Source organism: Gallinula chloropus, assembly GCF_964237585.1.
Source record: "Gallinula chloropus genome assembly, chromosome: 9".
NCBI lineage: Eukaryota > Metazoa > Chordata > Aves > Gruiformes > Rallidae > Gallinula > Gallinula chloropus.
The window spans coordinates 14,195,233-14,208,190 of NC_140094.1; the positions used below are offsets into that span (position 1 = coordinate 14,195,233).

Genomic DNA, 12,958 nt, shown 5'->3' on the forward strand with positions numbered 1-12,958 from the left:
TAGTAGGAAAAGACTTACGAGAGTGTGTAGGAGGGGGATTTCACTGAGTAACTACAAATCTTTTTAACCAAGTTGAATTAAGAAGGACTTATAAAGCAACAAGTTCCTAAAACCCATGTCCCCCCTGCTCTTACACTTTGCATCACGCTGATGATTCACGGCTCACAGAAAAGGAAATTCAATAGAAGCTGAATGAGAAGTTAGTTGTCTTTTAAACCTTGTCCTGTGATCTGATACTTTTAAGAAGCCTTTACTCCTCTTCCCCACCACCTAATTTTAAATGACAAATTCTTTTCCCCCATAGAAATTTAGCCTTCAGTTTTTTAACTTGATCAAGGAGAAGGAAAAAAACCAAACCCACAGATTTAGATAGAAAAATAATGGCAACATGTGGCAAAGTGCTACTGTTTGGTTATGAAATGCTCTTTGACATTGGTTTGTACTTAGATAACAATGCAGTTAGAAATGAGAAAATGGATGTCCATAATATTCTGGTTTTACATGTACAGTAATGAAATACAGACAGAATTATATCTTCCTTCTCATTTTTGATAAAATGAGGGACATTCGTACCCATGAAGAATACCTTTACCCAAACAAATCAAGTGGATTTTATGCAAAGAAATAATATCCTGGAATTAAAAACATCAGTAGCTGTTCAGTAGTAGTTCATTTTTTATCCATTCCCAAGTGGGAAAGATTATTAGAAAATTGGGAAATTTTCATTATCCAGACCAGGACATAGGCTTGATTTGAAAAGAAATGGTGAAAGAAATGCTTTTCTCCAAGAATAATGTAGAAAGATATTGTGTGTCTTCAGTGACTACATTATTTCATCAAAACCAATGAGAACTTCCATGTGTGAGCATTCCAGGCAAACAGGTGTTTTTGTTTTTAATACAAATAATGGTATAAAATAATAACTTACCCAGGAAAAATGCACAGAGAATACTTCAAGCACCCATTGCTCATCCTGTGGTGAGCTTGTTGCCTGTTCAAGTGAGAAGAGCCTCATGTAAATCAGCAGAATGAAGCGGTACATAATTCAGATGGATGTTAAAAAAAGGCTGTCTCTGAAAATACAAGTGAGTTGTAATACTGAGGAGAGGTCTATTGGAAAGTTGGCCTGGTTTCTGTCACACCCATCCTGTGAAATTCAGGGGTGCGTTTTGTGTAAGCAGAGTTACACATCTGCCTAAGTGCTTTGCAGGATTGGGATCATATGGAACAAGTAGTCAAAATGCCTTTAATATTACCTGATTTCTTTTTTATGTGTGTCTATGATTCTAACCATCTGTAGGTCAAAACCAGGCAATCGGGTGCTACCCCCAGTCAAATCTGTCCTGCAGCTGAGAAAAGGTTTTCCACAAAATACCAGTGGTTTTCTTTATACAGCCATTTATTTTTTTGCTTCTTCAGTCCTTGGCTGCATGTGTACTACCTCTTGGGTTGTGTGTGCCAGCATGTACATTTCATGTACATAGAAGAATGTGAGCAGCAGTCTTTACAAAAGTGGACCTCAAATTCTCTCTGATTCCTGTGCTATAAAATGGGAATAAGAGTATTAACCTTGTACTCGTGATCCAGTTGCCAGGAAACTAAATTTGTGAATATTGCTAAAATGGTTTATGATTTACATATGGGGAGCTTCTATAAAATGTAAACCACCATCAGTGTTAATTCAGCCACTCAGGGTATTCCAGAGAGCCAAAGAGTAAATCTGGGTATCTGAGCTCTCAGTACCTTCTGCAAAGTAGATGCTTTTCTGGGGGTGGGGGGGGAAGAAGAAAAGAGAAAGATGGGAGGGGAAAAAAGGACACCGCCAAAAAACTCAAATCCAAACCATCTCTTACTGTGATTCTTCACATTCTTTGCATGTTTGTTGTATTTAAACTTGTAGTACACAGATTCTAATGTACCTATTAAATAACCGAAAAAACCTCGGAGGACCCTGTTAAAGGCTCGTTTCATTAAATACCTGAATTGAAAGCCAAGTGCTCCTAATTTCAAGCCTTAGCCAAGCCTTTTGTTTTCTCCCCTACCTGCCAGCATAGAAGTTAAAAGGAGGAAATAATGCTGCATAGAAATCTGACTGTGATTCGTGCGATTGATTATGTTCATACTAATGTATGTTCTAAAGTCTAATGTTTCAGTAATGGCTCTAAAGAGAGGGAGCGACCATTGTAGCCGTGAGGATGGAACAAGTTGAGTAGAGTCCTCAGCCTTGACATAACGGCTGGTTCATTTGTCAGACTAAGAACAAAGCTGTTTACAGGCAGTAAAAGTTGGCAATGAATTTGAAAGCCTGTTGCCTTCAAACTGCTGGACACAGCCACTAATGCTTTATTTAGACTTAAAATTTGTATAGGGTATTGCATGCTTTGTTCAGGGTATCAGACAAAAAAAAAAAAAACCCCACAGAAAGAAAAAAGTCCTTGAATAGAAAACATTATTTCTGAAAGGTGAAAGTGGTCGGGTTTTTTGATGACTTGCAATAGAAGTGGGAGAAAACTGTGTAATGAAACGTTGTGGGAGTATCATGAGCTTTTTGAACATTGCCTGTCACTGAAAAATAAGTGTAATGTTTTGTAATATGGACATCTGCTCTTGCAGGAGCTTATGGGCTTGGATGAAGATGAGGATGAAGATGATAAGGTAAGCATACCTCACGATTGTGTTAGCTAGGATCAGGAGGAGTGTGGGAGAGCACAAACCCATCATCCAATCTTTAATAAAATCTTTATTATCTGTATTAACTAGGAAAACAATTGTTATCAGTTTGCTTATTCACATATTTGAAAGTATGGAAAGATTGGGGTGTATAACATCTGACAGTGATGTTACCTCTATGAAACCTCTGAACATTAATTCAATCTGTGCAGTCCCTAGTTTTTACTTGAAATCATACCAGGCACATGTATGTGCACTTACAGGTATGTGCATGGCTGGATGAGGTGCAGACACACATGGGTGTGTAAAATCCCCCATCACTTCCATTTCAAGTGGTGGATGACATTCTGTACTAATGGCTTCCCCAAGGGATTTGGCATTTCCATTCCCACCAGAACTGGTGTGATCTGTTGGAGGACTGCGTAGAATTTTCTTACTATTTCTTTCAGAGCTTGAGAAAAAAAGGTTTTAGTTCATCAGCTAAAATGTAGAAAGAATTGGAATTGGCAAGGCCTGTTTCTTATTTTACTGGAGCGTTCTTACCCGTTCTTCTACTATGAAAAATTCATTGGATATTTTTTTTTTCTGAGTTTATCAAACCACAGTGACAAATGATAAAAGGATTAGAGGGTATGACATACAAAGAAAGATTAAAAGAACTTAATGTATACAGCTTGAAAAAACATAAGTAAGTGAAGGAGGATCTGATAATCTATAAATACTCTAAAGCTAAAAGGTGAGGAATTATTTAACGAGCAACAGCATGCAAAGGAACATTAGCTGGTAGGGAGAAAATGTTCACAAGGCAATGTGAAACTTTCAAATTGCATGCTAAGTTAATAAGCTCCTTCTTGAATATTCTGTGTTTTAAGACTTTTACTGTGAAATTGTTGATCGTTGAGAAGTAAATCAATACCACAGTTAGCAAGTGCACCTTAACTCTTCTCAGTCACAGACACTAGAATTGCAGCTCAGCAGACTAATTGATGGGAATAGTTATTTAAATTTAACCTGCTCTTCTGCTGTGGTTATGTTTTAATGAGCAACCAGAAATCCATCAAAGTTATAAAGTGAACTTTAGGCAATCTAGTTGAATTACAGGCTTCTTGCAGCACACAATAATTGTTTGAATGTTCTTGCTTATAATTCGCTGCTTGCATTGTAAAATTGGTCAACTAAATGGACCAATATCTGGAACTCATCAGAAGGTGCTAAGTGAAAGTTGCATCCTATTCAAAGGAGTGCTGTGTATCTCTAAAAGTCAATAATTTCTATGTTGTGGGTACCCAAAGCTTAAACATCTGTAAATGTTGACCTTGCATCTTATTTGTGTGATGCCTAAAGGTGTAACTTACTTGCTGGAACCAATCCCATTTACTTTTTTTAAAAAATACTTCTCTCTTTCATTTGCAAGTGCTGAGATGGAGTAAAAAATAAAAATGTACTAAACAGGTATTTAATCCTCTGTTTCCTGTGCTGTGTGACAGATTAATTGCTACAAAACTGAAGTATTCTGGGTCAGGTATACCCTAGGTATATCTCCAATGACTTTGCTTCTCTCTATAAATACAACTGGGTCACTTAAATATGGATCTAATAGCTTTGCATTTTTGTTGTGTATACATCCCTGTGTTGTGTCTCTCCCCTCTACTCCACAGTCCTGTTCTTTCTTCTTTGTTTGGGTTTATTTTTTTTTTTGTTAACAAGCATGCAGGTTTGGGGAAGCTCCTGAGAGTGGCTGTTGAGGTGCTGATGATTTGGCCTGACCATTTCATAATCTGCATCACCTCCATCTCAGTTACATGCGCTGTGACTCTTTGAGAGCTGGTAGGACTGGCTAAAGCTATTCACAGCAGACACTTCCAGCACTCTCTCATCAAAATAACACTTTATATCCCAACGTTACAGCAATAATAATAATACAGTACTAGCATTAATTGATATCCTAGTGTTACGAATCTCTGGAATTCTGACACAGAGTTGCCAGGAGAGAGAATTGCCACCTGCTACACGTGTCGCACGTCGAGTGCTGTGCAGCAATGCCTTGATGTCTCTGTCCTGTCCTGGGGAGATGCCCTCTGCATCAACGATGGACCATGCTTGCACTGTGATGACTTGCATCTTTAGTACATTAGGTTATTCTAAGAGACTTTTCCTAGTCTGAGGGTGGCCAGTGCTCTTCAGGGAGTATAAGAAAAATGAAGTTTTATGACATTATCTCATGGCAATGTCAACATTTAAATAGACAACTATACTTCAAAAAGAAATCTGTGTATTTTTATTTCGCCCCCCCCCCCCCCCACCCCCCAATACAAGAGCTCCTAAAGTTGAAATCTGCTAGTTGGGATGTGGTATACAAGGTCACTGTTTCTGTTTCCTATCATCATGCTATATCAAAATACTCACACACATAGCTTTTCTGGGTTCTGCTGCATGTTAGACATAACAGACCATGCTTCTGGGAATTGTAACACACCCTCTGAGAGATGAACTGTTTACAAATTATAAATACACAGACACTTAGTTCAAAAACCCAAGAGCAGATTAACTTCCTCCACCTAAACTATCTGTCTTAAATGACAGGGCTTAATTGCCAACTCCCCCTTTTCCCCCTGCCCCTTCCCTCCCCAAATACCAGCATGGAGGACTGCAAAAGATAAGAGCGCTCTGTCCCTTTGGCACAAGCTGTCCAGTGGATGAATGCCTTCTCGGATTCGTGCCATCTTGGACATAGAGTTCAGGCTGTGTCATGTCAGCTCTGGGGTCTGTCAGGCTGTCTGAAGAAGGATTGTTTTAAAATTATGTCGTTGTAACATCGTTCTCCCACCAGTAGAAAGGTATAGACAAGTTACATGCAGCTCAGTGTGAGCTGTCTGATCACTGACCATTTCTATTTATTTTACTTTTTTCTCTTTTTGTGACAACAACTGTAGAGCTTCAAGAGCAGACAGTTATGTTGTTGAACGAGTGTATAATAGCACAGGACTGGAAAGAGTCTTGGAGTCTTCTCAGGATCTTAAAGTTGTCTGAATAGAAGTTTGCATCTCCTGCAAAACAGAGAAAAATGACTACTGCTTCCAGGGCTGGCAGTTGATTCAAAAGAAAATCAGAAGCAACACTAAAGCAACAACAATTCCTGATTTGTTTGGGTTTTTCGTGGGTTTGTTTTATTTCTTGGAGGGTTTCTAGCCAGTGGTGAGCCAATGGAGCCCTGCTTGGCTGGTGGGATGTAACAGGCAAGGATCAGATGACACTGGGGCTTTAAGCCAAGTTATCTGGCAACTTCTGAGAAATGTTTAGTATCTCATGTATTGGGAAAAAGGGAATTGGCAAAAAAATACCCAAAGAAGAAAAATCCAACGTTTCTAGTGTAGGAAATTCTCTGTCAAAAATGGGTACCAAAAATATCCAAACCTTTGTGAGCACAGTTCAGAAAGACTCCAGCCGAACAAATTAAAGTCAAATTCATCCGGTAGCAAAGAGCTGACATTTTCCATTTGAGTTAGATTCAGCATGTGGAAACCTTCCGTATGGATCTTATTTGTACGGGTGGATTACGATGAAAATTGCATTAATTTACTCCACAGTAAAGGTCAGTAATTGAAACATGAACCAAGAGTCTATTGTGTAAGACGCTATATCCCCATACTTAGGAAAGGTCATTCAAGACAATATAATCTCATTGTTTTCTTCCTTGGAAGTATAAATAATTTCATTAGTTTTTCTTTTTCTCTTCAATACAATTGCAATATAATATTTCAACATTTCCCATTAAGACTGCTGAAGAGAAATGATGGCAAAGACTTGAAAATACCCCATGATGCAGAGGGTATGTCCAGACTAACAAGGATTACTGACCTTCTCCACAAAATTATGGGCAAGATCATGTCCTGAAAAAACCCCAGATGGTGTGTGTTTGTGTGGGCATGGACTCCCTTAAGTTGCTGTTCTTTCTTCACTTGGCTCTTTGTGGCTCCTCTTGTTGCTTCCCAATGAGTCTGTGCACAGACCGTGAACGCGTTAGTGATGGAGAAGCCCAAGGGACAGATTCTGCTACTTGCCTGAACCGTGCTCGGTGCAAAGCTGGAGGATGGGACGCTTCTAAGCACACGTAATCATCTGGTCTTGCAATCATCTTGGCTGAAGTGTAACACAAGATGCCAGGTATCGCTTAAGATACAGTTTTAGCTTCTGCAAGTTTTCTCCAAGCTTCTTATTAACCAAATCAACTTCTGGTTAAGACAGTGCAAGGCTTGCTCTGGTTGTGTTGTGCCCTTTGCTTGGGAACCTCCTGTGTACAAGAAATGGGAAGATAAATAGTCTGTTGATATTTTGTATTTACACTGCAGCATTGTTTAGGACTGCTCTTACCCATAAAATGGTAAAGTCCTTGTCCCAGCATCATGACCCACTGATTCACAGATTTAAGTGTGATGGGAGAGAGGAGTTCAAAGGAGGAACTTGCAGAGGACCTTTAGGTATCCTGGGGGCTGTGGTATGGCTGTCCTCACGTAGAAACCTTAGTTGATCAATGGCACTCAAATTCTCCCTCTTGCCCTGGAGATAGGTAAGCCAACACTGTAACTTCTCCACATCTATGGAGGAATATTAAGTAGCACTAGGCAGGTCACTGTACGGAACACATAAACCTCAGGGAATTCCTGTCCCATAAAAATTCCAGCTATTTAAAATGTCAAAGTTTCTTTTGAATTGGGCAGACTTATGAATGGCTCTTTCTCCTGTACCCCAAATTATTTAAGGTCAGTATCTAGAATATAGATGATGATCCAGTAGTTTAAGTCTAGTCACCATGTGGTTGTTCTTGGGTCTTGGGTATTTCCAGCAGAAAAAAGCACTTATTTTGACCAAACTTGTTTTCTTTCCCTTTCGCTTTTGAAAATCAAACATGACTGATGACTTATTATGTCAGGCTCCTTTCTTCAGTCATCTTATACATGTGTTCCTCACCTGAACAGCGTTTTATTCTGTTGTGACTGCCAGTATAGCTTTAGAACTTGTAGCAATGCCACCAGACTTTGTGTTACTTTACACCTCTATGAAAACACGAGCAAGTACAGAAAATGCCTCTTAAACCCCTTGTATTTCACGCCTGTGCAGAGAGAAAGCAACAGAGTTATGACCTAAGCCTCCACACATAAGCTTTTTCTTGGGTTGGGCTTAGGAGACTTTTGCTGCTCCACTGTGCACAGTTGAAATTTGTCTCATGTAAGCAAAGAAAGTGTCAGCGCCACCGAGCAATGCGTGAAGTGGTCATCTTGCCTTGTAGCAAGTGTTTCCACAGCCTTAGCTGTGGGATGATGTGCCATGGCTTTTAAAACGCGTCCGTTTAAGGCCGATGGTGCTCTCCTCCATATCAGTCTGAAGGGATTCTATTGGCTCCGGTGGAATTATTCCAGATTTCACACCTTTTTAACTGAGAGCATAAATTGACCTGTATGTGTTGCATTTCCTCTATTTGGTAATTATTTCAAGTACACTCAGATCCGCTAAATTTCCGCAGCCAGGCAGGCACATTTGCAGCATGGTGTTAATAAACAAAAAGATCCTGTGATGCACAGTTTCAGGGCTGCACGAGGCAATCGCTCCCAGTTTGTCAGCCCGTCCTCTCCTCCACACGCAGCAGACATCGTGGCACAGGGCAAGGCAGTGACTCGGCAAGGCAGATTGCTGGGATCCCTTCAGCCGGCTGAGGCTCAGGATCCAGTTCGGGGTTGCTGTGGTGACTGTTTTCAAAGCTCTGCCTGGAATTCGTTTTAGCTACCAAGAGACTGTCTGTCACTCCCTGGCTGCCACCTCCCACAGGAGCTTCACTCTGCTGCTAGACTGAAGCTGTTAGTGATCCGTTCCCTGCAGACAATAGAGGCCAGTGGTCTACTGTTTATACCCAATAAAATCCTTTTGGTTTGAGAAGAGAAGGCTCTGGGGACACCTTATAGCAGCCTTCAGTACCTGAAAGGTGCCTGTAAGAAAGCTGGGGAAGAGCTGTTCACGAGGGCATGTAGCAATAGGGCAAGGGGTGATGGTTTTAAACTAGAAAAGGGGAGATTTAGGTTGGATATTAGGAAAAAGCTTTTCGATATGAGGGTGGTAGATCACTGGCACAGCTTGCCCAGAGAGGTAATGGAGGCCCCACCCCTAGAGAGATATTCAGGACTTGATGGGGCTCTGAACGACCTGATCTAGTGAAGCTGTCCTTACTCTCACTGCAGGGGGTTTGGACTAGAGGACCTTTAAAGGTCCCTTCCAACTAAACACATTCTATGATTTTTCATCTGTGACGATTTTGGCCTTAAAGATGTTTGGCACAGGTTTTCATGGATACAGCAGTAAGGATGGAATTCTGTAGTCTAGCACAGAGCGAGTTGCAAGTAAAATCCAGCTTTGGCTAAGTGTACTATTCTCTATCTGCAGCATGTTTTGTTGGTTGTTTATTTTAAGAAAAACAACACCCCAAGACTAGAATAATAATGGAGTGAAAAGGCATGCAAGCCTGAGCCTTTTTCCTTTCTTTCTCCTTTCCATCAGTCTTGTTTTGGCTCATACACTGGGGAACTCTATATCTGGTATGTGGGATAAATACTGGTAAAACATTGCCCTAAAGTGCGTGTAGCAGCAGTGGCATCATGAGATAGCTTCTGTAAAAAAGCTAATCCCGAAAGTTAGGCCAGCCTAGAGATAGGTGGACTAACTCTTCAAAGTCCTGAAGATATTCAAGGTTTTCATTACTTAGTTGCCCAGATCCTGTTTCCTTCTAATTTTTGCATTAATCCCAATTTATTTTTTCTTCTCCTCTTTTCCTCATCCTTGCTCACAAGTATTCTTCAGCTTTATATGTTGAGTTTCCCTTGGCATGCTAAAAATCTGCTGGTGAATACCATTTCTTTGAAACCTGTATGCTAGATTTGTTTGTGTGTGTTTTATATGAGATCCAAACTGGCAAGTATGTAGAACTTGCTCGTGGCTTCAAGCCCAAGTTTTGAGTTGTGTGTGCCCCATATTTTATACGCTTTTAAAATCTGCATCAATGGAAGTACCTTAGTCTTAGGGATGTGTGATGGTTTCTTTTGCAAGTCTCCCTAAATGGGAGCAGCATAATGTTGTAGGAAAAGGAAGGAAAAGGATGTCTCAGAGCTGTACTAATCCTTTAAGTGCATTTACACCTCCTGTTTATTAACTGTTACATATTTCAGAAATAGAAAAATCTAGAATCACCTTTCAGTACGGCAGAGATTTGGTGTTTTCATTTACAAGTTTAAGTTGATGTATGTTAGCTGGACACAGGAGACTTAATTTCTGAATTTGCCTGGGTGTTCTGGGGTTTTCTTCCTTCCCCTGACATGCTTAATCTTTTGTAAGACCCCTTTTGTGCTTTAGTTCAGCCAATTAATGTAGAAATGAAGGTTTCTTAAATCAGGATATGCAAGGAAGATTTGAAGTAGTGCACTGATTATATAATTAATTCTCAGTTGTAAATTCATTTTGATGGAGTTAATTCTTTCCCAGAGGCTGAAGGCTAGTTTTGGTCCACCCACAGTGCTGTAATCAGCTAAGAAATAAAGAAGGAAAAGGCCTTCAAGAAAGTTTCACAACTGGTTTTAGGCGGAAAGATGGCAGAAATGGGCAGGATGTTTTATTTTTCATTCAAAAAAAAGTTATTGAGCTGTGATTTTGAAAAACATGGGTAGCCAAACTCTGTTTTCACACAGCATAATATATTGAGTCCAAAAGAAATCAGAAAGGAGTAATACCTGAGGGAGGATGGAGAAAAATGGTGTGGGTGTTGGGGCCTTGCACAGATGAGCAAGTGTGTTTAGTTGAAGAAGTATTTAGGATAATTTTTTACCTCTTTCACAAATACAGCAACATTCAAATACAGATTTGTGTGTGACAGTTGACATTTACTGATAAATATGGACCAGTGACTGTCATCTTGATGGACTATATGAGCTCTCTTACTGCTTCCAACAGCGCTTTGTGAGGTGCTGACTTCAGAAAGCATAAACAGCACTCCCAAATCTAAATAATTTGGAAAATCCCGTTTGCCGTACTTCATTTGTCTACTTCTCTCTTGCTTAACCAGTGACCTAATCATCCTGTAGATGTGTTTAGACTGCAGGTTTCCGGAAGAAAACAATAATAACAAAGAACAAATGTTGACCAGTTTCCAGGATTTTGAGATGATTCTGCACACATACCACAGTGCATACTGCAAGGGCAGTTGCTAGCCTAGTTTAGTCTCCAATAACTTTATTTTGTTTACAAGGCTTTCTAAATCTGGTCTGTCTCTGCCTTTTTGCCAGTTGGGCATATTTTTTATTATAAATGGAAAACACCATCATCTAGGGGTGATTTTAGCATGTATGCTAGGTAATAATATGCATGCAATTGTGATATCCTAGGAACTGGTAGTTTCTGTCTTATTTTCTTCGTCTGTTTGGTGGCTGCAGCAGAAGAGGTATGTTATATTGGTTAAACTGCATTATCACCACATTTCTAAGCTCAATCGAAGACGTGTAAATGAAGTCAGCATGATGCAGATAGAGCTGACAGATGATCTTCCTTGCAGCTCTGGGCAGCAAGAGTAGGCTTGCCCTGGAATATCACTTTAGATAAAGTGGTTTCTTTACCCCTCTGAATGTGGACAGAATGAAATTCCCACTTTCTGGGAACTGCTCCCCAACTTCTGCTTCCAAGTTTGGTGCAAAAAAAGCCAGACATGGCCAAGGGTTTGTCGTGCCATTCTAGAGAGTGAATAGTTAAATATAATCTTAATGTGTCATTTACATTTGAGCCTAACAAGGTTATAACTGGAGTTGTGTGAAAATGACTTTTTGGTGCTATTTTCACATAAACTGACTATTTATTTATTTATTTTGTTCTGGGGTTATTTCACACCCCAAGGGTTTCATTTTTGTTGGTTGTTTTATTAATGTGAAAATACTCATTTTCACACCCAAATGTGTGATTATTTAAAATGCTGCTTCTATTCATTGTGCACTCACTTGCAACCTAAAGGCAAATATTCAAATGTCTGGAGCTCATCTTGATAACTCTGTGGTGGTTTTGGTTGGCTTTTTAAACTCAGAAATTGCAGTGAAGAGGGAAGGGCAGCAAGTCATTCAAAGAGTTACAAGGCTGTGCTGTTATGGCTGAGACTCAGCATCCCAGGGTGGTTCCGATGCTATTCCAGCACACAGTGATGTGGTGCAGTGATGCCCACAAGCCCTCTCACAGCACAGTAGTGCCAAAAGGCTGTAGCAATGAGCCTTCGCCTCTTTTGCCCAGTATGACTTTAAGTAGCCTCTGACCTTGTGTCCTGCGTGGACAAACTGCGTGGGTTCACAACACAGAAGTGGAATTGCATCAGTGTTGATCTGAGTGTCTCTGGCATCAGCTTACTCCCACCCACCCTTTCTCCTGCCCTGACTGGTTAGGACCACACAGAGCCTGGATGCAACTTGCTTTTTACCAGCATCTCCCCTCTCTGGGCACTGACTGGTTAATAAACAACTTTAAATGCCTTTTTCGTTTTTTCCTTCCCTAAATTGGGCTGATTTTGGAGAGTCTAAATGTAATGTAAAAATCAGTGTCCAGGGCTCTGCGTTTTGCGTTTTGTAATAAGTGAATGTTTTGCTGATTTCTTGCTAGAATATCTGCAACCACACCAATTTGCATGCCTGTATGTGTGTTAGATTGCTGGCAAAGAAATGCTGAATGCTGATAATTGTATACTGATTTCCAAGGCTGATTTAAGTCATTTTTGATTTTTAATTCATTCTGTGCTTCCTTTTTATTTCTGCACATGTGTAGTAATGTCCTGTAATGTTGTTGCCTAAAATAAGCAGTAAGAAATGAGGTTGTGAGATGGTTGCTGTAAAAGGAAAATGACTTTTTTTTTTCCTTTGATATTTATTTTTTTTTTCAGTAAAAGAATAGGTCTCTGTATCCAGAATGTTCAAAAAAAGTACTGCATTCTCTATCTTGCTGCTAATTTATATACAGAAAACAGCATGGCTGTTGGGAAGCCTACAGAGCTCAGAAAAGTGATATTCAGAAGTACTGCACAATAATAGTCTTGTACTTGAGAAGCACTGAGCACCCAGCACCCCCATACAGGTCAGCAGGACTCAGGGGTGGCTGGCATCCCTTCTAGTTTGGCACACAGCTGGGCTCTTCAGGGAAAGCCCAGTTTGAAATCCTCCACTCAGTTTGTGTGAGAAGATGAAGAAACCTCTGCCCATGTGCTGAGGAAGAGGCAGAAAGTATA

The 12,958-nt window shown here is 40.1% G+C and overlaps 1 protein-coding gene across 2 annotated transcripts in view; it reads left to right on the plus strand.

Annotated features, from left to right (window-relative positions):
• MCTP2 (multiple C2 and transmembrane domain containing 2) overlaps positions 1-12,958 on the plus strand; it is a gene marked incomplete at both ends in the record, with an annotated part of 101,772 nt that overhangs the window by 81,306 nt on the left and 7,508 nt on the right. For both annotated transcript variants that reach the window (XM_084268088.1, XM_084268087.1), the window contains one exon: positions 2,614-2,655. In XM_084268088.1, the coding sequence (XP_084124214.1) occupies positions 2,614-2,655 (42 nt within the window). The remainder of the gene's footprint in view (positions 1-2,613; positions 2,656-12,958) is intronic.